The sequence below is a fragment of the Pogona vitticeps genome, chromosome 2 (genome assembly GCF_051106095.1).
Source record: "Pogona vitticeps strain Pit_001003342236 chromosome 2, PviZW2.1, whole genome shotgun sequence".
In the NCBI taxonomy this organism is placed as follows: domain Eukaryota; kingdom Metazoa; phylum Chordata; class Lepidosauria; order Squamata; family Agamidae; genus Pogona; species Pogona vitticeps.
In genome coordinates this window covers 303,435,422-303,459,882 of record NC_135784.1, presented here as the reverse complement: position 1 = coordinate 303,459,882, position 24,461 = coordinate 303,435,422, and the positions used below count along the sequence as shown (strand labels likewise).

At 43.4% G+C, this 24,461-nt stretch overlaps 1 protein-coding gene across 6 annotated transcripts; it reads right to left on the bottom strand.

Annotated features, from left to right (window-relative positions):
• Positions 1 to 1,712: 1,712 nt before the first annotated feature.
• HDHD2 (haloacid dehalogenase like hydrolase domain containing 2) lies at positions 1,713 to 21,910 on the bottom strand. Of its 6 annotated transcripts, none has more exons than XM_078384158.1 (8): positions 21,812 to 21,878; positions 17,968 to 18,076; positions 16,233 to 16,333; positions 12,863 to 13,071; positions 6,715 to 6,799; positions 3,290 to 3,506; positions 3,131 to 3,194; positions 1,713 to 2,059 (listed from the first exon to the last, which is right to left on the bottom strand). In XM_078384158.1, the coding sequence occupies exons 3-8, from the start codon at positions 16,331 to 16,333 to the stop codon at positions 1,956 to 1,958; spliced, it is 780 nt and encodes a 259-aa protein (XP_078240284.1). In that variant the 5' UTR covers positions 17,968 to 18,076; positions 21,812 to 21,878; the 3' UTR covers positions 1,713 to 1,955. The 6 variants fall into 6 exon arrangements, with proteins under 6 accessions (XP_078240284.1, XP_078240283.1, XP_020662200.3 ...); XM_078384157.1 differs by lacking the exon at positions 21,812 to 21,878 and adding an exon at positions 21,565 to 21,719; XM_020806541.3 differs by lacking the exon at positions 17,968 to 18,076 and having other exon boundaries at positions 21,812 to 21,910.
• Between the last annotated feature and the right edge of the window lie 2,551 nt (positions 21,911 to 24,461).

The following is a 24,461-nucleotide window of genomic DNA, read 5'->3' as shown; positions in this document are numbered from 1 at the left end:
GATTGTTTGAATTTTAACATGAAATCTGAAAAACAACCCTTATGGCTATTAATGGACTGGCAGAATTTCAGCCAAGAACAGAAGGATGACTTTAAATAAAGAACGGTGGGTTATATGGCAACCTGACTGTATTTAAGTTGGATCAGAAGAAAGAAAGAGGCTGCCCGTCATCAGCAGCCTAAAAAGAAGAACTTTTGGTATCTTATGACACAGGTTCTTAATGAGCAGTTTATCCTATTCTTGTGCTGTGAAGCTTTGTTTTTTAAAGGGGACCATGAGATGGTGTGGGTTGACTGGAAAAAAACCAAGCTTTGTTCAGGAGACTGTTTTGCTCAGGTAGCCACACTAATTCAACCCCTTTTGATCAACACATCACCTCTTTGGATGACACCACATTAAGACCTGAGTACGGCCCAGAGGTTGGAGATGGGAGAAACTGGTTTTACGGCTCTATTTACTCAGTCCTCTTGCAGAACTGTTGTGTTGATAACAAGCCATTTGGTCAGTGCACACCCAGTTACAAAATAAGCATGTGGTTTTTATTTATTTATTTATTTAATTTTTCTACTGTTTTAGGCTAAGTTAGAACTAGTAAATAAGAAAGAGAGAAAGGTAAAAGGCGATCGCGTCCCCACTTCCTCCAGTGCTCCTAACCACTCTCTTTGCTTTGAATTTCTAAAAACCCCGAGTGTGTTTCTGCACCGGTCGCTAAGAAGCAAAAAAAAAAAAAAGGCCCATCAACTGTTGAAACTTTAGCAAGGGACCGAAAACTTTTTTTAGAACACAGTATTAACTTCACAAACCGGAACACTTACAAGGATAAGAAGCAGAGCAAACCTGCATTTCCCCCCAAGCTTTTTATTGCCTTTCTAAGAAGAGGCGCAATCATCTTTTTGAAAGCCTCGTTCCTCTCCCCTCCCCCTTATTAAAGAAATCCACTTTGAAGGAAGTGGAAGCTCTCACGGCCTGTGGAAGAGACACATCAACATGTCAGTCCCAGGGGTGTATAAATGTCCGAGGAAAAAGTCCCCAACATTTGCTGGCAGCAGGAACAGGGAGGTCATTCATACATGCCTTCACGGTCTCAGCAAAGCTGGAGACCAATCCTGTACTTTGTCTTCTTTTGGCATCAAAGGTGATAATGCGAGAGTAGAAGCCTGCGGTGTAGATGTTTGTATTTTTAGGGCGGGGATTTTTAGTGGGTGGGGAGTGTTTGGGGATTTTTTTATGTGTGTGCCTGTGGGTCTGGTCTCTGAGTGTCCGTGTGAATTTCGTTGTATGTATATACTATGTATAGACTTACAATGACAATAAATTTACTTGATTTGAGAAAGCTTACAGCACACAAGATGTTAATAGTGCTGACTGCAGTTCGTGGGAGCGTGCTGCGCACATTTCCTACGCCCCCCTCATAATAAGAACAGAGTTACGGGTTTTGCAAAAGCATAGGGCTTACCATTCCAGACGACAAGGTGGCGTGTTTGGCATCTCACTGTCAACCTTTCCTCCCAACTCCCTCAAACATAAAAATACTAGCATGCCAGAGGTGACGGCCAGGCTACAGCGCCTTTCTTTTACATGCAAGGAGTTATTTTTAGAGTTTGAGAAATTGCATATCAGCCAAGGAACAAATTAAAACAGAAGCAAAAAAAAAAAAAAACAACCAACAACCTCAAAACACATAAAAACTTAAAAAATAAAATAAAACAATGTTGTGGCACCTTAATATTTTAATGTGAACTTTTGTGGACACGGCCCACTTCCTCAGACATAAGAGTGAGAGTACGTGGCAAATTTTTATACATGGCCCCCAAATAAAAAGAAACGGTCATCCTCTCTCAGTATAAGGTGGCGTACTCTAGGCAGAGCGATGGACAACTTCCTTCTATGAAGGACACGATGGGAGGTTTCAGCTTTTAGCGTTCAAAGGAAACAATCCAATCTTCTAGGTGGCTTCACTGTAAATGCTGGAGGATATGATCTACAGCCTGGGGGAAACTTTCACAGGTTAAATACGGCGGTGGGTTAATCTTGCCTTCATCAGCCTCTCGATATTTCCCTACGACAAAAGAAAAAACAAGTGTCCCAATGTTTTAAATACATATAAAGTTTTTTCTGGACATCCAGACCTGACCAGCTTGGACCACTGCAAAGCCTCTGTCCATGGTGACTCCCTGCCTTAGAGGAATGTCCACCTAGCCTTCCCTGCACCCCAGCGACATGTATGCACCTCCTAATGTTTTGTTGGTACATACGGCATGGCTCTGGTGCTATAAATCAGTGGTTCCCAACCTTGGGGAACCCAGGTGTTCTTGGAATTCAACTCCCAGAAGCCTTCACCACCAGCTGTGGTGGTTGGAGTTTCTTGGGAGTTGCAGACCAAGATCGCCCAAGGTTGGGGACCACTGCTATAAACCGTTTTTGGCTTCCCTAAAGAGCGGGAGTAGAACCGCTGGGTGATAACTCTAGAGGAACGGATTGTAGTTAAACATTTAGAGAAACTTCCTAAAGGGAAGAACAAATGAACGGGAATAGCCTGCTGTTGGGATGGTGCGCCGACCATGGATGAAGGTGTGTAAGCAGAGACTGAATGGTCAATTATCAGGGATGCTGTGGGTTCATGTTACATGTGAGCTCCTACAGGGAGAAGGATGTGTTCCTCCTAAAATTAATGCTTTTTTATTTCCAATGCAAACCTCTTTTACTCAAGGAAATACTTCCAAAGTAATCTGAGTATCTCCAATAACTTCAGAAATCTGTTTAAATCTGCTTTCTTCTTTGTTTACTCAGAACAAGTTTTTAAACCCCAAACGCGCATTAAAGGGAGAAAAAATATTATTGATGTTTGTGTGCGTGGTGGTTGGAACAAGTGGCCTCGCAAGATTCCTTCCGCTCTATAATTCTGTGAGAAACATCTCCCCACATCCTCCACATCACGAATAAATTAGGTAAACCTCCTCCCCACCCACTCCCCCACTGCCCTGCCTCAAAGGATGAGCCATCTTTCACCAGGCAGGGATTCTGGTCTCCTGATCCCTTTGGTGCCCCTTTTCCTGGTCTACAAAACAGAACACAAAGACTGCTCTGGGTTTCTTCAAGAAGCCAGAGATGGTGAGAAAACACAACTTACCTGTCTTGACTAATATGCCCAGCATGCCAGCATTCTGGGCCCCTCCAACATCGTCCCTGCAGTCCTGTAAGGCAGAAAGCAAGGCGAAAAGTTAGCTTGAGTGAGCCGGTGGAGTGAACATACGGCAAGAAGGGGATCCTGAGTGATCCAGGCACTCACATCGCCGATCATGACGGTCTCCTCTGGTGCACAGTTGGTACCACGCAAGGCTTCCAGGAAGAACGTTCGCTCCGGCTTGCCCACCACGGTGGCCTTCACGTCAGTGGCATACTCCAGTCCTGTGACGAATGGCCCGGGGCCAAGAGCTAGGCCATCTTTCCTTTTGTAATATCTCGCTTTGTGGATGGCTATGAGAGGAGCCCCATCAAGAATAAGCCTCAAAGAAAGAGTGGGGAAAGAGCCACACGGTTAAAAAGAGCGCTAGAAAGAGAGAACACAAAAGAATGTGTAAAGGTAAAAAAACACCAACCACCCCTATAAGACAAGACCACTTCCTCCACCAACAAAAAAATTAAAAAAGGTGACTGACTTCATCATTTAAGGAAGATTAGGAATGTCATCTCCCAAAGACTGCCTTCAACGTCTATTTATTTACCACTTTTACATGGCTGCTCAGCATGTTCGGTGGTGGGCAGCTTACGGAACTGAGAACAAAATACAATAGAGCAGAATACAGGATTTAAAATATAACAACCCCTGCCTGACCTTTTCGTAAAGCAGAGAAAGTATGAAGGCAAATCCTTAAATGATTTTTTAAAGAGACACAGGGAAGAAGAAGAAGAAAAGTTTTAGTGGTTGTGGGTTTTTCAGGCTCTTTGGCCGTGATTCTGAAGGTGGTTCTTCCTAACGTTTCCTCAGGGGTGAGAAGGTGGCCCCAGGCAAATCTCTCTAGGGAAGAAAAGAATTCTCTCTAGAGAAGAAGGCACTGCCTACGAGTGGTGAGCTCTTTCGCTTCAGCTGGAGAGAGGGCACACGAACCGCTGAAAGAGCCGGTTGCCAAATGGCCCTCTGGGTGGGCCCTGCTCCTTGCCATCATCTCCCCACCGCACTCCAGCCGACCTGCTGATGGCAGGAGGGACAGCTTTTCCAGTCGCCTGAAGCAGCCCCCCAGGAAAGTCCCACCACCTGCAGTTTTAGTTGGTCAAGGCTTGAAACGCTGGGGTTACAGAATGTGAAAATAGTTATAGGGGGTGCAGATCGTTCCTGGACTCTTGACTGGGGATGACTCTTCCAAATGCTGTCAGGAATGAAAGGATGCTGGAAGCCTGGCAATAAATTCAAGTGGCAGGAGGGAAAGAACCCGGAAAAGCAACCCCCAAAGCTTGCGCAGGCCCTGACAAGCTGCACAAGATACATCAAACCTTTAGAACCCAATATATTACTCATCCGTTGTTAATATTTGCAGGTAAAATGTCATCTGGTACTCAGGAATTATTAAAAACATACACACACATTCACAATGTCACTCTCAGCATATGTTTCCTAAAAGAAGGCACTAAACATGCTCCCTTAGAGCAATGTTTCTGCCATCGAGACACATTAATTTTTGAAATCAAAGTCCACCTCCTTTTCATTACAGTGCTTTAAAATGATGTTGTCCCTCCTTAATTAAATTTAAAAAAAAACAGATGAGAAATGAAGAATGGGTTTTAAGGTAAGATTAGGCATCTAGGATGCATGCCAAAAGTATAAAATCTCTTTCCTTCAAGGCAAGGTAAAGAGGCCTTAGCTAAACAATGCTGCCATACGTTTTCTGAGATACCTAAGAGGACGACCATAAGCTTTGAGAGAACTGTCACCCCACAACGAAGGCACCTTGCCCTCACTCTTAGGTGTCTCCCAGTACTCTCCCAGTGCTCCTCAACATGGCATCTGCTCAATACATTCCCTAAAGGTACGTAAAGGCATGGGGATGGGCTCCCGTTGACACCGCCATTGATGCCATTTCTTGTCCTCCTTCATCTACTGGAGGCTGGATGTCATAATGGCTAGTAAGACTCAGGATGCAATTACTCTAGAGAGCGACTGTGTGTTGCAGCCCAGCCGTCTCCCAGGTTCTTCAAAAACTGAATCCACCCCGCTCTGCAATTTCACCTTCAATATATCTCACAGTAGACCGCATTTCTGTTCTCTCAGCCTGAAACTGTACCTCCTCCACCCAACTCTGAAGAGCCATCCAGTGGAGGAACAGTCTTACTGTCAGCCCAAGCGGGCTGCAAACACAGGGCTGTTTGGCAGCAACAGGCACTGATGTGAACAACGTCATGCCTCTTGACTTAATGCCAGGTTGGCGCTACACACAGTGTGGAGTAGCGGATAGAGTTAGGACTCTGGAGACCAAGGTTCTCAGCCATAGAAGCTCATGGGTCAGAGCGTGGAACTGGTAAAACCACTCTTTAAACATCTCACTGACCTTGAAAGCCCTATTAGGGTTGGTTCCAACTTCATGGCACATAACTAACTCACATAAGTCCGTTTCTCAAACAGAAACGGGGATGTGGTGGCGCTGTGGGTTAAACCGCAGAAGCCTCTCTGCTGCAAGGTCAGAAGACCAGCCGTCGTAAGATCGAATCCACGTGACGGAGTGAGCTCCCATCACTTTGTCCCAGCTCCCGCCAACCTAGCCGTTTGAAAGCATGTAAATGCGAGTCGATAAGTAGGGACCACCTCGGTGGGAAGGTAGCAGCGTTCCATGTCTAGTCACGCTGGCCACGTGACCACGGAAACTGTCTTTGGACAAACGCTGGCTCTATGGCTTGGAGACGGGGATGAACACTGCGCCCTAGAGTCGGACATGACTGGACTAAATGTTAAGGGGAACCTCTACCTTTCCGAAACAGAAACAAGGGTTCCTTCTAGGGAATGGGCAACCACGTGACTCAGCATCCTGAAGGGAATCCCACCTGGCACCACCAAGCATGGTTAGCATCACCCCTGTAATAAACCACCTCCAGATAATCTCTCCATAAAAATTATCTAATGGTGCATCTTTATAACAGGTAGAAGAGTAACTAGTGTCAAGTGCCAAGACCTTCATCCTGACAAGGACGGAGAACAGAGGGAGTGTGACTGCTTTGCATTCTTATAGCCTTGATGCCTTTTCAAGCACAGGTCCAGCTCATCCTTTTCCATCACGAGGCATGAAGTGGTTTTCAAATCCACCTCAAAGGCTCCTATGCCTTTCTCTGCATACTTTGGTATGTATATCACCCTAACCTAAGGTATGGCTGGTTTTCTGCAAGCAGCCTATTTCAATCTGCATTTTTTTGCAGGCTGTCTAACCTACCATTTTTCTACACATTTTCTTTGATGGGAGAACTGCACGACCAAGCTAAGAGAAGTGCCAAAATCTGAAGGATGATTACAAGATGGTTTGCCGTTGACTTCAGGAAATGCAAATTAGGTGGACTGACATCAAGATGCTAACCACACAATGAATTTCTTCTTCAGACTGTAAATATCAAACATGCTGGTTTGAGGATTTGGGGAGTTGTAGTAAAATATATATACATATTCCCAGTTCTCAGCTGAGGGTATAAAGAACACGTCTCTTTGAAAATGATCATCGTACTATTTGAACTTACCGAAACGCCTTGTTCATCATTTGATAATTGAAGTGGTCAGGAGCCAGTCCTATGACTACAGCATTTGGTTCATTGGTATCTATTCCTTTAAAAAAAAGGGAGGGGTGGTGAGAAAATAAAAGATCACAACAAAATCTTACAGTAACTTAGAGATTAAAAAGCGGATGTCTTTTGAATGAAATGTTCAGAACGGTATCTATTCAGATAAAGCCTGGAGAGTCTTTGTTTACTGATTTTATAGATTTTCCTCCCTTTACTCTCTTTTCCGAGAGACTTTATTCTAAGTAGCTCAGAAAAACGGATTATACATTCATACCCTGCCTTACGCTGTAGGTTCAGAGCAACTTAACAGAAATGTCACCAGCGTTCATGTTGGTCCTCAAAGGACTCTGAACCTTGAAGTATTAATGCTGAATGGCAGAGGAATGATGCAAAAAAATGCTATAGGTGCTCCCATTTCTCATTGAAACAAGGCACGTGTTCCTGGGTGCCTTGATCACAGGTATGTGTATCTTGGAAACACTAGTCTACTTGTAAACAACACAGCGGGGGAGCATCTGCCCAGTCCGTGTTATGCCAGTGCTGTGTTATGCCAACAAGATTTTGCCCATTAATTCACAGGATCATCATAAGACAGAAGTGACTTGACAATACGTAACATCCACAGAGCTTTTGTTTCTAATGTTTTAAGAGTTTCCACGCTCTAAACAAATGCAACAGCACTGGCTTGCTTGTTCTTCTCCATGTTTATTTTAAATGTACAAACCTTATGAAGCACATAAGCTCTAAGAGAAGGAAAAGCAGAAAAAGAAGAGAACCTAACACGAGACCATTTTGAAGAGACCCTTGTTCAGCAGGCCGAGGCAAAGAGGCAGTCCCGAAACCAGCAAAACCAGGGAGCTGGACAGGGGACAGATTGTATTTGTCTTCAGTGTGGAAGGGATTGTCGTTCTCGAATTGGCCTCCTCAGCCACACTGTTCCAAGACCTCTATTCAGAGCAAGTGACCATAGTCACTTGAGACTGAAGGATGCCTAATCTAATATAAAATGGATTGACTCAATAAAGGAACCATGGCCTTTAGATTTGCAAGACCTGAGCAGAAAACACACAGACATTGGGGAGGTCATTAATTAATGAGGTAGCCATAGGTTAGAACCAATCTGATGGCCCATAGCAAACTGCCAAACCATAGTAATGGTCTTCACTTAGGGATCTTGAAGATCCTTTGAAATATGAAATCACCTATAAATTAAATATATGCAGACTATCAATTAGAAGAACATTCACTTTTCTCCCATCCCATTCTGGAATGTGATTTCCCAAAAGTAGTACAGCGACTTAGTTAAGCAAGTGCAAGGCCCAAGGAGCCTCCTGGCACAGTGGTTAGCACTGCAGCCAAAACTGCTCATGATCTGGGTTCAGTCCCAAGTAACCAGCTAAAGGTTCACTCAGCCTCCCTTCCTTCCAAAGTCAGTAAACTGAATACCCAGCTTGCTGGGGGGGGGGGGCATGTTTAGCATGCACAATTAACTTGTAAACCACCCAGAGAGTGTTTTAAGTGTTATTGGGGGTATATACGCAATATGCTTAGCTCCCCCCCCCCTTTTTGCCCACTAGTACTGTAGAAGTCCAGGTTTCCACCTGCCTATTTACTCAGTGATTTAAATTCACAGTTACAGGTCCCAGTATTTCTAACTGGTGGAAGAAAAGCCGTAGTAGCTTTTACTTCAAAGGGAAGCAACTTACCAGTGGCTGTGCTAGAGAATTCAACTGTTGTAGTGGGGGAAAAAATAACTTTCCTAAGCCAAAGGGACAACATGAGATGGCTCCACAAAGCCTTTTAAATGTGCAGAAATGGGAGATATTCTGGTGCGGGTTTTATGTATTTATTTTATTTATTTTGCCGCATTTGCTGGGAGCATCTGGGTCCATTAACCAAAGAATGGCTTATGTTCATCCAGCTGTGAGGAATCTTAAATGAAGATTATCGAAGAATAATTCCATATTAGTTAGTAACAGGAGCTTAAGCATCTTTCATCGTACTTAAACTACTGATAAAACTGGAGAGGAAAAACTATAGATGGAGGGATAGGAAAGTCATGATGACCACTGGAATCAGCAGCAGGACTGAGGCAACGATAGAAAACCAACTGATTTAATGACATTTCTAAAGCTCTGAGACGAATCACAAACTCCACAGCCTAGGGGTATATTGGTAGTCAATATGGGGTCTCTTTTCCAAAGCACAAAGCATAGCTGGACATAAGCGCATGCCAAACCCCCATGAATCTGGATCTGCACCCATGAGATTATTGTTCCTCGACAACCACAGACTTCAAATTCATCTTTAGGCAGGAGCCAAAAGCAGAAGAATGAAGAGATCCTCAATTAACTTTTAAATAAATCCAACGAAACACTATAACCATCTCATCACAGACATATAAGGTTTATAGATCGCATCGATTTTCATCAGAATGATACAAACCGTCTCATTAAGGGATTATAATACAATGAGGGTTTGTGGGCTCTACCTTAATTGAAATCTGCAGCACAGAACATTAATTCCGTTTAAAGCACTGTAATGGTCTGTTGGAATTTGTAAAGCCCTCCCGTTTCTTGCAGAGGACACAACTCTTGATGTTCCCAACATTACTTTAATCTTATTTTATTTGGACAACAATTACCAGCATGGTTCAAATAAGTAACTTTCCCCAGCTCTAACTGTTTTCCAGGACGGCCAATCAGATGCTTATAAGAAGACACCGCCCCATATAAGATTAAAAGATCATGGCCTTCTTCTGCTACTGCTCCCCAGCCAGTGAACATAAGAATCAAGAGTTCTGCCGGAGCAAACCAAAGCCTTAATTAGGCCAGAATTTGGTTCAAAGAGCCTAATTGCATACCAGAAGTAGTTGAGTGCAGAAGCAACATCTCATTTAGGCCTCTCAGTCAATTACGTATAAATACATCTTGCCTCTGGTACTAGATGGAATCTCTGTCTCCTGACATTCAATATCGCAAATTAATAAACTGCAAAGGGTGTAGAGGGCGCATCGCCTTCTCAGTCCTGAATCTGGGCTTCTAGTCACAAACATTTTTAGCATGTATACATTACTGAAACAGTGACGTCTACATTGGCTTGGGCATGTCATGAGAATGGCTGATGGTCGGATTCCAAAGGATCTCCTCTATGGAGAATTAGTGCAGGGAAATCGCCCCAGAGGGAGACCCCAGGAGATCTGCAAGTGGGATCTGAAGGCCTTAGGAATGGACTTCAACAGATGGGAAGCCGTGACCTCTGAGCGTTCAGCTTGGAGGCAGGCGATGCATCATGGCCTCTCCCAATTTGAAGAGATCCTTGACCAGCAGGCCGAGGCAAAGAGGCAGTCCCGAAACCAGCAAAACCAGGGAGCTGGACAGGGGACAGATGGCATTTGTCTTCAGTGTGGAAGGGATGGTCACTCTCGAATTGGCCTCCTCAGCCACACTAGATGCAGTTCCAAGACCATACAGAGCACATGACCATAGTCACTCGAGACTGAAGGATGCCTAATCTAAGGTCATTTGGGCAGCTTTGTGACCAATTGTCCAATCGACGGAAGACTGTGAAACAAATCACTTCTGTTGCCCTGTTGCTCTCATGCAGTCACACACAGTCATAGCGTCGAAGTCTCTTCAGATGCTGATAACAAGCACTCCCTCCCGTCTGCTTTCTCTTAAAAGCTTCCAGGTAAGAGATGGGCCTGAAGGGCTTAACCCATCGGTTTGGGCTGATTCAGCCAATCAGGTGTCTGGCGTTTCCTAGCCCTGCCTCCTCTGGGCGGGGCACCTACTCAAGCTGGGGGGGCTGCCTCTCAGTGGACACCCGCCAGAGGAGGCGGGGCTGGGAAGTGCGGAACACCCATTAGGATGAACCAGGGCGAACCGCCGGTTCACGCCCATCTCTGCTTCCAGGTCTTGGGGAGCCTCATGGAAAGTGAAGTGGAGGCTGCCTCAAAAGAAAGCCCTTTCAGGCCGCTGACAGAAAATGTCTCTGGTACTTTCTCACGTCAGGACTGTATTCCGATTGTCCTGTGACAACAATTCCGGTAAGAAAAGTAGTGATTTTGTTTTTGTTAATTAGTGATGGTAATGGGAAGAAATCTAGCTCTTCCTCTGGGTTTCTAACACTTTTGATTTTTTCCCCCGATACACCAAGCTTATTTGTAGCCACCTGTGCTCCTTTTTGCATTGTACTGAGACCTAGGAAATTAGAGTAACTATTTTTGCACATGTGCCAAAAGTACTAGAAAGGTCTGGCTTTGAGGACCACTGGCTGGTCAACTAGCTCCCTCGATGCTGCTACAGCTTTCGGTCACACCTGGCTTCATGCACTGTTCTCTGTGTTGGCTTGTGCTGTTTCTTGCTTGGGGCCTGGATTTTTGTCCTTGGGAGGCCCCAAACTCAGTACATATACAGTGGTTCCTTGCTAGATGATGAGAATCTGTTCCACTGAAACTGCTGTTTAGCAAAATCATTGTCTAGCGAAAAGCATTTCCCTATTGGAATGCATTGAAACCTGTTTAATGCGTTCCAGTGGGGAAGAATCGTCGTTATCTAGCGAAGATCGGCCATAGGAAAGCCGCTTTGCAAACCGCCGATCAGCTGTCTAAATAGCTGTCTTGCGAAGCTTAGGTCCCGAAAACACCCGTTTTGCGAGCATGGAGGGAGCTGTCAAAATCATTGTCTAGTGAAAACTGGTTTGCGAAGCAGGGACCAAACCTTGTCCAGCGAAATTCCCCCATAGGAATCACTGTTTTGCGAATCGCTAGAGCGATTGCAAAAAGTCAATGTCTAGCGAAAAAACTGTCATGCGGGGTAACTGTCTAGCGAGGCACCACTGTAATTCATCTTTATTATATTCCACCTGCCGTACTTCTTGCGAAGGTTAGCTCGGCTCCCCATCTCTTTTATACCCCTGAATCTTGTTTCCTATAAATAAACCTTTCTACCTATAAGGCTGTGAGCATGCTTGATTTCAGATAGCCCTGGAAAATCCAGGATCTTGCTTCAACGTTTAATGGTTTCTGGCCCAAGGCTTATAGGAAGAGATGGTGCAAGTCTGGCCTTTGGGTTTTTAGACCCTGGCAAATATCAGGTAAACTCTCAGAACCCCTGACCCCAATTGAGCTGGACAGAAAGGGTGCTGGCTGTATACACTGAAGGGTTGGCGTCAGATCCCGAGGGACCTCTTGGCCTTGCTTGGATGCAAACCCTAAGCAGGCTGAGTTACCGATCTTATTTTCACTGGCATCAAGGTCAGGCTTGGGCTGCAGGACTGTAAGACAGAGAAAGGCTCAGAGATTAATTGAAGCTCCGGCACAGCCAATGGCTGTGGATGATGGGGGGGGTGTTATCCAACAACATCTGGAAGGCCACAGGTTCCCCAGTATACCGTATTTTTCGCTCCATAAGACGCACCAATTTTTTAGGGAGAAGAAAACAGGAAAATATAATCTGTTTTTTTCGCTCCAAAAGACCCACAGACTTTCCACCCCCCCTGTTTTGTGGGGGAAAAGTACGTCTTATGGTGCGAAAAATACGGTAATTTAGTTTCCATTTTAAAAAACTGTACATACTGTATAACTTTATGTACATTTTTAAAATGAAGTCAGTGTAAGATACACAGCCACATTTTTCTCCATTTCATTTATAATGACGTTGTCTGGTGGTTTAGGCTCAGTGGGGAATTTCATGGCTCATTGGGGACTAGAACCTTGATTGCTAAGTCCAATATTTGGCTTAAAACCAGTACCTCTAACTACTACATTCTATAATAAAAGAAATCCTGAAGCACTTTTATACTAGGGGCCTATTCCATGGTTCCTCCTAAATGAATAATTCTCAAGTGGGGGCAATAGGGCCTCTGGGGGCCCCTGGCATATTTGAAGAAGGCCAGAGACTGGAAACAACACATCAAACACCACCTAATAAGGTTTATTGTGTGACTTATACAATCCTGATTCATCCTATATTTCTTTCATACCGTCTTTATGGCCGTGTTCTCCCCCACATACTGAGAAAAGACTGAGAAGGTCTGCCCTAAAACGGAACCTCACCCATCTGCTGTTATCTCACAATGACAAAATGGAGTCGGACGACAATACCTCTGAAATCGCGCAGTGCATTGTCTTCCACGAGCAACAGAGGCCGAAGCTCCTTCTGCTCCACGAGGTTTCGGGCTGCGGTCAGAGACGTGAAGATCTCTTCTTCCTTAATGTCAAATCCAAGCTTCTTCAACCTCTCCAGCAAGTCCTGCTTGCATTCCTTCGTTGTGTTGGTCACAAACCTGATGGTAACGGGAGCCCCACGCAGCCTTGGCCAAGGCAAGCAGAGACGTCTTTTTAGGACAGGGTCTTTGTGACATAGCAAAATACTTTTTTTTCATCCTCATGTTCACTTGCACGAGACTAAGGACAAGGGTACGCTGGCGGCCAATTTCACATCTCTAAGACAACTCTTATAACTTTATGGCTGAAATCCACTGGTAAGCTAGAGTAGGCCCATTGACTCGATGGAACTTAACAAATGTGATGACTCACCCAATCCTCACTGATTCAATGGGCCCACTCTAGTTGTGACTTACAACACATCAGCCTGTATGTTCAAAAAAGAGGAAACTTCCAGCAGATATTACTTTCTGTCATAGCATAACCTCCAGAGTTTAAAGCCAAACCTGTGAAATGTTCACTTCAAGAAGAGGCTGCTCAGAATCCTAAGACATCTGAGACTAAAAGGCCAAAATCCTCTAGCACAGTTATAGTAACAGAAAGGGAATGGTATAACTTGCAGCATCAACTTCTTGCTTGGATTCCTGGTCACGTGCCAAGCCATCCAGCTGGCACACAAGGAGAAGTCCAAGCAGGGACTTCTCCATCAGCTGCAATTTGCCCCTGCAGATCATGCCATTTTCCCTCCTCTGGTACAACTACACAAGAATATTTTGGCCAAAGAATCTATCTGTCAGCAACATTAAGAACAACACTTAGCACTTATACACTGTTGTTGTTATCATCATCATATTGGAGACAAGAGAAAGAGTGCCTTTGGTAAGACCAGGTGATGAGTCTGTAGTTTAGGATGTAAACCAGGAATGTTAGTACCTGGATGAGAGAGAACCAGAGAATTACAGGGATCTCTAGCTAGTCATAAGAAAGAATATTACTTGAACTCCTGAAGGGTCATTGCTGCTAGTCAGGGCTGACAAGAGTAGATGTGTCGATGAGCTGCTATAGGAATATGGGAAAGTGGTTTCCTATACAGTGGTGCCTTGACTTACAAACTTAATCCGTTCCAGAAGATGGGTGTAATTTGAAATGGTCATAAGTCGAAGCACCATTTCCCATTGAAATGGACTGGAATGCAATTAATCCATTCCGGCCAAAGAAAAACATCACACACACAAAAAATCACTGCAAGACCCATCGGAAACGTGATTAATCCCTTCCAGCCAAAGGTGGGGTGGGGGGGGAGAAAAGCAAGCAGAGCATGCAGGACAGATCAGAAATGGGGGAAAAGCAAAGCAAAAAGCAAGCGAAGCATGCAAGACAAATCGGAAATGGGGAAAAAGAAATGCAAAAAGGAAGTGAAGCATGCAAGACAAATCGGAAATGGGGGGAAAGCAAAGCAAAAAGCAAGGGAAGCATGCAAGATAGATCAGAAATGGGGAAAAAGCAATGCAAAAAGCAAGCAAAGCATGCAACACAGATCGGAAATGGGGGGAAAGAAAAGCACCAACAAACAAACAATCCCCCAAGACCCATGGGAAATGAGGGAGATTCCAAAAAACAAACCTCCCAAAACCCATCACAGCACAGAAACATAACCCCTCAGCCCAAAACCAAGCTGCAAAACCCACCCAGAAGAGTTTTTAAAAAGCAGAAAGCAGCACCTTACCTTACCAGGCAGTCCCAAGCCTCCTCCAAACCCACTCTCTCTAACTGCTGGGGCAAAAGAGCTACAAAGAAGCAGCCTCTTCGCCTACCAACAGTTAGCAATTTGAATTCCCTGCCTTTTCCCTTGCCTTTTTCTGTTTGTAACTGGAAGCTCCGGCCGCAAGTCGAAGCAAAATTTTGTGGCTGGAGCTAGTCGTAAGTTGGGACATTCGTAAGTCGAGGCACCACTGTATTCTTATGGCAGAGCTGAAATGCAAACCATGAAGCATCCTGATTCATAGCTCTGGGTGTCAATACATGACACCCAGAGACAAGGGACTGTTTTGCTTTCTGAGCTATGCTTCTCTGTGGGAGTCTGACAGATGCAGTCCAAACCACAGACATTTCCAGTCACTAACTATGTGACACTGATGTTCATATTGACCAGAGGCAGAATTAGAGTGATATTCAACAGTGTCCTTTAACCAGCGAGTTTGAGAAATGGGCACAAAGCAGCCACACAGCATCACAGGCTGCTGGGAGTTCTTCCCTATCAGCAATGGGCTTGACTGCACTCATGCTCAAGAGCCAAACTCTGTAATACAAGATTCAATCGTATGTAAGGATATAAACCCTGACCTGTGTGTTCTCATGTTTAAGAATGGAAAAAAAAAAACAAGTGTAAGAAGAGGTGAAACCTCTCCTGCAAGAAAGCAAAGCATTTTCTCTCGACGTGGGTGAGAGTTTTCACCGCAAGAATGACTTTTGCACAAATAAATCAAGGCACACAATTTGCACAGAACTACTATTTGTTTTACAAACTTTTAAGAATTAGCAGAACGGGATAGACTCCCCCCACCCCAGTAATCATCCAGTCCTTCTGAGTTCGTTGAACATGTACTTTGCACCTCAAAGGGTAAATACACTAATTTCACAAAGAGCTATTATGAGCAAACTGCAGAATAACTGATGGCAAAAAAGATAGAGCCCCCTTTCTCGTTCTCAGTCGGGAGATGAAGAATCCCAAAAGGCTTGTTGACTCCTGACTGAAATACAATGTTGTGTTGAGTGACCCTAAACTGACTAGAATGAGGAATTTAGCACATATTATTTCCATCTTTTAGTGGGACGTGGTGGTGCTGCGGGTTAAACCGCAGAAGCCTCTAGGCTGCAGGGTCAGAAGACCAGCCGTCGTAAGATCGAATCCACGTGACGGAGGGAGCACCCGTCGCTTGTCCCAGCTCCTGCCAACTTAGCCATTCGAAAGCATGTAAAAATGTGAGTCGATAAATAGGTACCACCTCGGTGGGAAGGTCACGGCGTTCCGTGTCTAGTCGCGCTGGTCACGTGACCACAGAAACTGTCTTCGGTCAAAACACTGGCTCAACATCTTGGAGACGGGGATGAGCACCACGCCCTAGAGTCAGACACGACTGGACTAAATGTCAAGGGGAACCTTTACCTATTTCCATCTTTTACAAGGTACTTCAGCCCTGCCTGCAAGACTCCTTTTGTCAGCGAGTCAGATATCTTTGTGAAAACTGCACTTTTTACGGCTGTTTTTCTTCCGAAGTACCTGGAAGGAATGAAGGACCATTCTTACCTGTTCAGCGCTTCCTGAGCTCCTGGCACAGCCGAGTCCTCTATGTGAAGCGTACCGCTAAGATCCACCAAGACGCTTTTAAGCAAACGGCGTGCTGCCATCTTTCATGCCAAGAGCAAAAGGTGGTGGAGGAAGGGGGGAAAAAATCTTAAATAACTGACCGTTTAGACAACAATGGACAATTTTTTAAAAAAATCGCCCTCTTTCATATTCTATTTGTGCCAACCTGGTAATACTTAGAGTATTTCCCGCTGTGTTCAATGAGCCCCCTCGGACTGAGAAACAGAACACAACATTAAAAAGAGATACATAATTGATAACATAGCATTTTCTCCCATTCGTTCCATATATGTACAAACTATCATGGGTGTATTTTTCAAATTTCTACAAAAACCAAACAACAAAACCTGGACTGAAATAGCATGTCTAGTTTAATTTAAAAGACAGGCCCTCTCTTAACTCAAACCATACGTCTTTATATGTTACCTGCTACGGGGAAAGTGTGGCGCTCACTAACAGCATTACACAATTAAAAAGCAATTAAGCCATCCTTTTAATTGCAAGTTCTTTGCCAATCCTTGCAAGCTCAAAATTATTCTGGTTTTGTTAGTGGGGCCTGAGACGCGCAGATGGGAAAGGGGCCTGTTGGAGCCACTTTGAAACCACAGAATCAGTAATAGGACCCCCGTGTCCAATCTTTACACAGCAGGCGTAATGATGCTGAAAATCTGTCCGTCCAGTACTTTGGAGGCCACACCTCTATAGCATCTCTCGTAGCTGCAGAACAGCCCATCAGAAATTGTCCAGAAATGGAAGAAACGACACTTCAAGTCCTAAAAACGAGCTCCTGTGCTGGGATTTTTTTTTTTTTTTGCTCTGCCCTGGTTATAATGAAAAGCAGGATTCTACAGATTTACTCACTTTTTCACTAAGAGCAGCTCATACAGTGATTACAGTGCTCTGGGAGGACGGGGGAACACAGGACAATACTTTTGAAACCTAATTCTCACAGATAGGTTAACAAGCCTATTATTGTTGTAAGCCGCCTAGAGTGGTCTTAATCGACTAGATAGGCAGGATATAAATAAATAAATAAATAAATAAATAAATAAATAAATAAATAAATAAATAAATAAATAAATAAATAAATAAATAAATAAATAAATAAATAAATAAATAAATAAATAAATAAATAAATAAATAAATAAATACCTAAGGGGGTGGTGAGTGCTCCAATGATAGAAGCATTCAAAACAAAGTTGGACAGCCCTTTGTCAGATCTGCTTTGACTTGGATTTCTGCACTGAGCAGGGGGTTAGACTCGATGGCCTTATAGGCCCCTTCCAACTTCATTATTCCAGAATTCTATTATCAACCTTTGACATTTTTGATGACTACAAACTCTGTGATCTTAAGATCTTAAGAAACATTAAGCTTTTATCAGATTTTTCACAAGTAGTTTTTAGACCATCAGATGCCAATTGCAGTTTTTTAATCTAATCAGCCCACTTGAGATAAAAGAAACATTCCTCTTTGCCACAGAGAGACGCCAGCCACTAGGCCTTGTTCCAAGGTTGGAAACACTAGATCCTTTTTCTGTTACCTGCAAAAGAACTTCACTTATCAATGAAAAATCAACTTATCTCCAGGTAGGTCAAGGAAGTCCATCTGTTATATACGTACTATATAGTGCAGTAACTGTCTTTGAACATGTCCTTAGAAGCCTTGGTATTACCTGAGAACAAGATCAAATTTCTCAACCTTGGGGGGTGTCATAGAAATATCCCTGAAGTTGTATCACTGGTGTGTCATGGCCACACAGGCATGTCACTGAGTTGTTGATGCTAAAAAGATTTACATATTAAAATCATGTACCCAAGCAACAAAAATTTGTGCAGTTGGCATGCACTACCAGCTGACTTGACCTCATATTCAAGGACTAGTTCCAGCAACATATGGAAGTGTCTTATAGACCAGATCGGAGTCTAACCGAATACAGTTTGCTCTGTTGTAAGAATACGGAACTGCTGTCTTCAAGACTGCAACTTCCAAATGGGTACACTGGTGAGGGCTGATGAAAGTTCCAGTATCCACCAGTATCCAGCAGGCTTGATGTTTCCCAGCCCTGGTTGACTCTTACTAGGGACTGTTCTCAGTACAGTGGACCCTCTACTTACGGAATTAATCTGTATTGGAATGGTGGCTGCAGGTCGAAAAGTCTGTAGGTTGAGTCTCCATTGACCTACAATGCATTGAAAACCGATTAATACGTAACCAGCAATTTTTATTCCGTTTTTGTTCCATTTTGGTTTTTTTCTGGTCTGTAAGTCGATTCTCCGGCTGCAACTCGAACCTAAATTTTGCAGCCAGAGAAGTCTGTAACTCGAAAAGTCTGTAAGTCGAGCTGTCTGTAAGTCGAGGGTCCACTGTATCCATACAGGCACTTCTGTCTCCCATTTGAGATGCTTTTACTGGAAGTGTCAGAAACTGGGAAATCCAAACATTATGCATGCATAGCTTTCGTATTGAGTTTTGCTGCTTCTACATCGCTGACTGGAAGGAGCCCTGGAGCCACTGATTTGCAGCCCCTGCCATCCTATTTACTGCAGCTCAGAAGAATTTCCTTTCTGGATTCTAATTCTCATGCTCCCCCAAGCCAGCAAGATCAAGTCGTGCTGGCTGGGGATTCTTGGCACTGCAGTGAAAAAAAAAAACCTTTGAGAACTGCAGACACTCAAGCCACAAAGACTATCTTATCAAAATCCTAAAATGACATCATATTATGGGCAGAAAATAGAAAGGACGATTTCTCCATTAAAGAAGAAAGTGTTTTTTTTTTAAAAAAAAACCAAACCTGGGTTTTAATCTTAAAAAGCCTAACATAATGATGACGTGTATATTATATAACTTTAATGTCGACAACAAAGAAATCAAAATTATTTAAAACTCCCTTGGTTCGATTATCAATCTAAATGGAGGGATCAGCCGAGAAATCAGAAGAAGACTAAGAGTTGGAAAGACAGGTACGAAGGAGCTAGGAAAGATTCTCAAGTGTAAAGATGTGGGTGCACAGAGGGTGAGGGCAAGCAAAAATACTTCGAGGGAACCTTGGCCACAGCAAAACAAATCCAAGATCATCCGTACTGTGTTAATCCTGATCCCTGTGTCTAAATAGGAAAGCCGGACAGTGAAGAAAGTTGACAGTAAAAAAAGAACAATTCAATAGGTTCAGTTGGAGAGGAGCTTCACGGATACCATGGGCCACTACAAGCTCAATAACTAAGCTGAGGCTATCGTACGTTGGACTTATCATGAGAAGACAGGACTCAATGGAAAAGATGAAAACGTCAGGAAAAAGGTAGCAAGAAACGTAGAAGACCTACTACAAAATTGATTAATTCAGTAAAGAAATCCATGGATTTTAGTCTGCTAGATCTGATGGTAGTCACGGGACCTTCCGAAGATTATTAATTCATTAGTGTCACCATAATTCAGAAGCCACTTGGTGACATGTAACAGCAACACGGGGGCGCTCAATATAGACATATGTATACACATAATTTGTGATGTTCATACCCCATCTTTTCTCTAAGTGGTTCCAAGTAACCTATATGATTTCCCCTCAAAATTTATCCTCACTACAGCCCTGGTGGAGTAGAGCCTGAATCAAGGTCACCCAGTGAGTTTTATGGCTAGGTAGAGCTTTGAATCCATGTCTCATCCCATCTTATCCAGTTCCACATCTTACCCACTAAATGGATATCTTGTGGGGTGAAGTGGATAGAGTGATGGGCTAGGACTCAGGAGACATGAGTTCAAATCCCTGTTCAGATGTGCAGCTTCATTCTCTCTCTCTCTCTCTCTGCGTTTGTGTGTGTGTTTGTGTGTGTGTGTGATGAAAGTGCTTATTTTGAAAGCCTCGTCAGGGCTGCTGTAAGTCTGTTCTCATTTGACAGCACATAACACAATCATTGCCCAATAAACGCTCTCTAGGAGGCAAAATAGGTTTATTGCAATCCCATATCTGAAAATTTTGCTTTAAAAGGACTCTTCCCCTGCCACAAGTCCCTTGAGATATTTTGATTATAACTCCCATCACCTTCAAACACTGATCATATTAGCTAGGGGCTGGTGAGGGTTGTAGTCCAAAACATCTGGTATTCCCCACATCAAGGAAGGCTGATTTAGCCTGTGCCCTAGTCTGAAGAGTGCCCCCCAATGCCCACTGTATCTCTGAATGAGTCCCTGATCAAGGTGTGTTTCCTAATTGAAAGAAGATGAGGACAGAACACAAATCACACGGGCAACCTCTTCCAAGGTCAGTAACTTTTTGACTGGAAAAAAAGAAGAAGTATATTCTACTTTTTCAGTCCTGCATTCAAGTTGCCCAAGGAAGTTGCCGTTAACAATACATGAAATAACCAATTCTTTTAATCTACCAGGTTTTGTACAAAGCAAAATGAAAGGAAGAAAGGATGAGGGGAAGAAACACATTTTTGCACAAGCCAGAGAGATGAGGTCAAAGAATCATCAAGAACTAGGTGGGCAAGGCCTGCTGGAATGGAAAAGTCAATATTCCTGAATGAGGAGTTCTGTCATTTGTCAGTGAAAAAGTCTTTTCCTACATCCCACCCGCTTCTTGCGCTTCAAATAACAGGAGGATACAGAATTTCCCAAAAGAAAAATGCAGTCACGTTCTTCCAGGGACACAGCAGAAATGACCCCATCTCCCAGAAGCGTTCCCAACCTTTTCCACATCACACCTTTTTTAAAAAATTTCCGCATCCAGCCTTTTGAACAAACAAAGAATACCAGTTTTTAAAAAGAAACAAAAAGAATAGGTAAAAGATATTTTTAAATTAATGAGGCCTAAAACGTACCTAATTTATTTACAAAAATCTCAGTCTCCCCTAGAATTCCTTTGTGCTACCCCCTCCCCAAAAAAAGGGCACACTCCTCCCCAGTTTGGAAACCAAGTAGGGATGAATTAGGGATGAATCCAAGGCAGACCAGCAACTCATGCAGAGACAGACTGGTGCACTCCTTGGATGGCTGCCCATTACACCACTCCTGAATCACAGCAAGCCCTTTAGGGAACCAATCACACAGAACACAGTGCAGAAGGGGAACAGAAATCCTCCCCCCCCCCCCACTTTAGGCTCCAAATTAGGGTCACATACAGGGACAGGCCAGGCAGCCTCCCCTGCTCAGTTAATGCCTTTTTACTGCACAAGAGCCTTTCCTACTTTGAGAAACTGAGTTCCCACCACCCCCTTGGAAGAATTACAGCCCCAAAGGCTTCCACATTTTCTTCCCCCCCCCTCCAGCTCACCATCACTGGACATGGAGCCAAAGCAACAGCGTTTTATTTCTCACGCACCGCACATTCCCCGCAAAAAGATTTGCCCAAGCTTGTAATTTCCCACTTTCTGACTCAGATGGGCTCGTCCTTCCAGCTTACAGTAACCCACCATGGACTGGCCCAATGTTGAAACGGGGAGGCGGCTTTTCCCCCCTATATCACGCAATTGGTACTACCCTCGCCTGCGGCTAGTACCACGCCTAAGGTCAGACCGTACCATTAGGCGAACCAAAGCAAGGGGCAACCCGTTCCGCGAAGCCGTCGCTAGAGTGACTCGCACAGCCAGAGAGGGGAGGGGTTAGGAAAGCGACGGGCCCCAAGCTCAAAAGGACCCAAGCCTTTGCAGCTGTCCGAGAAAATGCCTGTGGCCTTTGGTTTTATTTTAATTTCAAAACTGGAAAATAATTTTCTTGAGAAGACTGCAGTTCATGTCACCGTAGTTCATGCTATGTCTGTTATCAGGTCTGTCAAACACTTGTATTAAAAAAAACAGGCGCTTCCTCAGACACCCTTATTTTATTTTTAACTATTTTATTTTATTTTTAACTAGGGAATGATGTATACCTGTAATTTGCTGTGATTGACTTCATGCAATGAGCTTAGATAAGTCCTCCTACATTTATTTATGTATTTACAACTCTCCCAAGCCAGCAAAGCCTCGTTCTAGAAGAGTAAAAACAAAAAACGTCTTTCCTATGTTGTATTCCAGCATGTCAAGGCGACATTATGAAAGTGCAGGAAGCAAATAAAAGTGTTCCATTGCAACTTTCTCTTCTGTAGAACAAAATGTGTTCCTGATGAACGTCGCCCTTACGGAGGACAGATACCAGTAGGAGGTGAGGGAGTTTGCACCTTGAATGCTCTTCTGGAAGCAGGAATTACCAGGGCAAATGAGAAACCAGCCACACCCACTGATATTTTGAAATTAGAATAATAAAAGAACCCCGTTTTCCTGAAGATGCCGGCCACAGAGACTGGCAAAACGTTAGAAAGATCAACCTTCACAACAGGGCCAAAGGGCCCGAAAAACCCACAACCATAGATCATTTCTATTTAGCTATGGTGGAATTAATTTTTTTAAAATGGTTTATTGATCAATCTGGTAAGATTAACAAGGTTAGCAAAGCCCTCCTTTTATTAGCAACACAACTTCCTTACTTTTGGTGCTGCACTAAATCAGGCAACTTACTTTGTGCGAAAACCTTGTTGAAAATTGACTAGCAGAATCTTATTGTACATACTGTGAATAGTTGGGGGGTGGTTTCAAATCTCAGCGACTGTGTTAACAGTGAACACACTCTCACAGTAACTCAGTTTTAGGATCACCAGGCTGAAATATATTCATGAACACTTTTGTACCTCACAAAGAAGCAACTGAGAAGCAATCAAAAGAAAATTCCTTTTTGAAAACTTGGAAGTATTGGCCAGAGGACATTACTGTAACAGTTTTTTAGAATACAGTGGTGCCTCGCACCACGATGTTAATTGGTTAAAAAAAAAACACCGTTCTGTGAAACATCGTTCTGTGAAACACCATTTCCCATAGGAATGCATTGAAAACCGGTTAATTTGTTCCAATTGGAACGGATTGCCAGGAAACATCGTTGAGGGAAACGCGGTTCCCCAATTGAAATGCATTGAAACCGACTCAATGCATTTGAATGGGTTTGTGAAGTCCCTTTTCGCTCCTGTAAAAGTGCCTTAAACTGTTTGAAAAGTGTTTTAAATGCTTGCAATCGTTAGCCCACCTCCTGAAACGTATGCAAACTTAATTTGGTGTTGTTCTGAGGCGTCCTTAATTTTTGGTGATTTTTTGTTTTTTCTCTCATTGAACTCTATAATGCATTTCAATGAGAGAAAAAACAAAAAATCACCAAAAATTAAGGACGCCTCAGAACAACACCAAATTAAGTTTGTATAGGTTTCAGGAGGTGGATTAACGATAGCAAGCATTTAAAACACTTTTCAAACAGTTTAAGGCACTTTTACAGGAGCGAAAAGGGACATCGTTGTGCGAAAATTCCCCATAGGAAACATTGTTGTGTGAGGCGGCAAATTTTTCAGGAAAAGCCATCGTTGTGTGAATTTATCGTTGTGTGAGGCACTCGTTGTGCGAGGCACCACTGTATACTCTTTTATGACTCATAGCTGATGATGAAGAAGAAGGGTTTGAAAAGAAACATCCTCCACTACAGATTTCTGGTACTGCACATGAGAAGCAAGCAAAGTTTTTCAACTGTAATCAATGCTGCAGTACACTTCTCAATAAAAGGAATATGAACAAAGTATGTTAATATCCATTATGCTAACGAAATGTGTATCTCAAGTGCTTGCAAAATCTTGTTGTACCACAGAACCAGCATGGTCAATGGTCAGAAATGTTTGGAGCAGTGCTCCAAAAATGTGGAGCTTCCAACCCTTCTCCTTGTAGCACAAGAATGGAGAATAGGTGCTCCTTCAGATATTGATGAACTGGAACCCAGCAGCTTCATCATCAAACCAATGGACCAGTTCACAGATCACCATCTGGCAGGCCACAAACTGCCCAGTTCCAGATTCTCTTGCTTGGTGACCTTCCATGTTTCCCTGGCTTTAAATCCCACCCAAGGGGGAAGGGAGAATGTAATCCAGTCTTAAATACATGAATCTAGGAAGAAATATGTTTCATGGAATGTATTTCTTACTGCATTTAAGTAAGATCTGCTGGATCTGCTTTAAACTATCACTCCATTTAATCTCAAATTTACCACTAGAAGACAACTGCCAACAAATTCAACTGCACAATGATTTCTTTGGGTTAAAAAAAATATTTCTCAAGTTGCACCATTTCCCCTCAATATTTAAAATGGATCAACCAAAACATGACA

Coding starts and splice junctions, on each gene's coding strand:
- HDHD2 (XM_020806541.3), bottom strand. Junction 3,507..6,714: donor ATGATGAACAAGGCGTTTCG/GTAAGTTCAAAT, acceptor TCTTTCTTTGAG/GCTTATTCTTGATGGGGCTC. Junction 2,060..3,130: donor GGGCATATTAGTCAAGACAG/GTAAGTTGTGTT, acceptor CTTTTGTCGTAG/GGAAATATCGAGAGGCTGAT.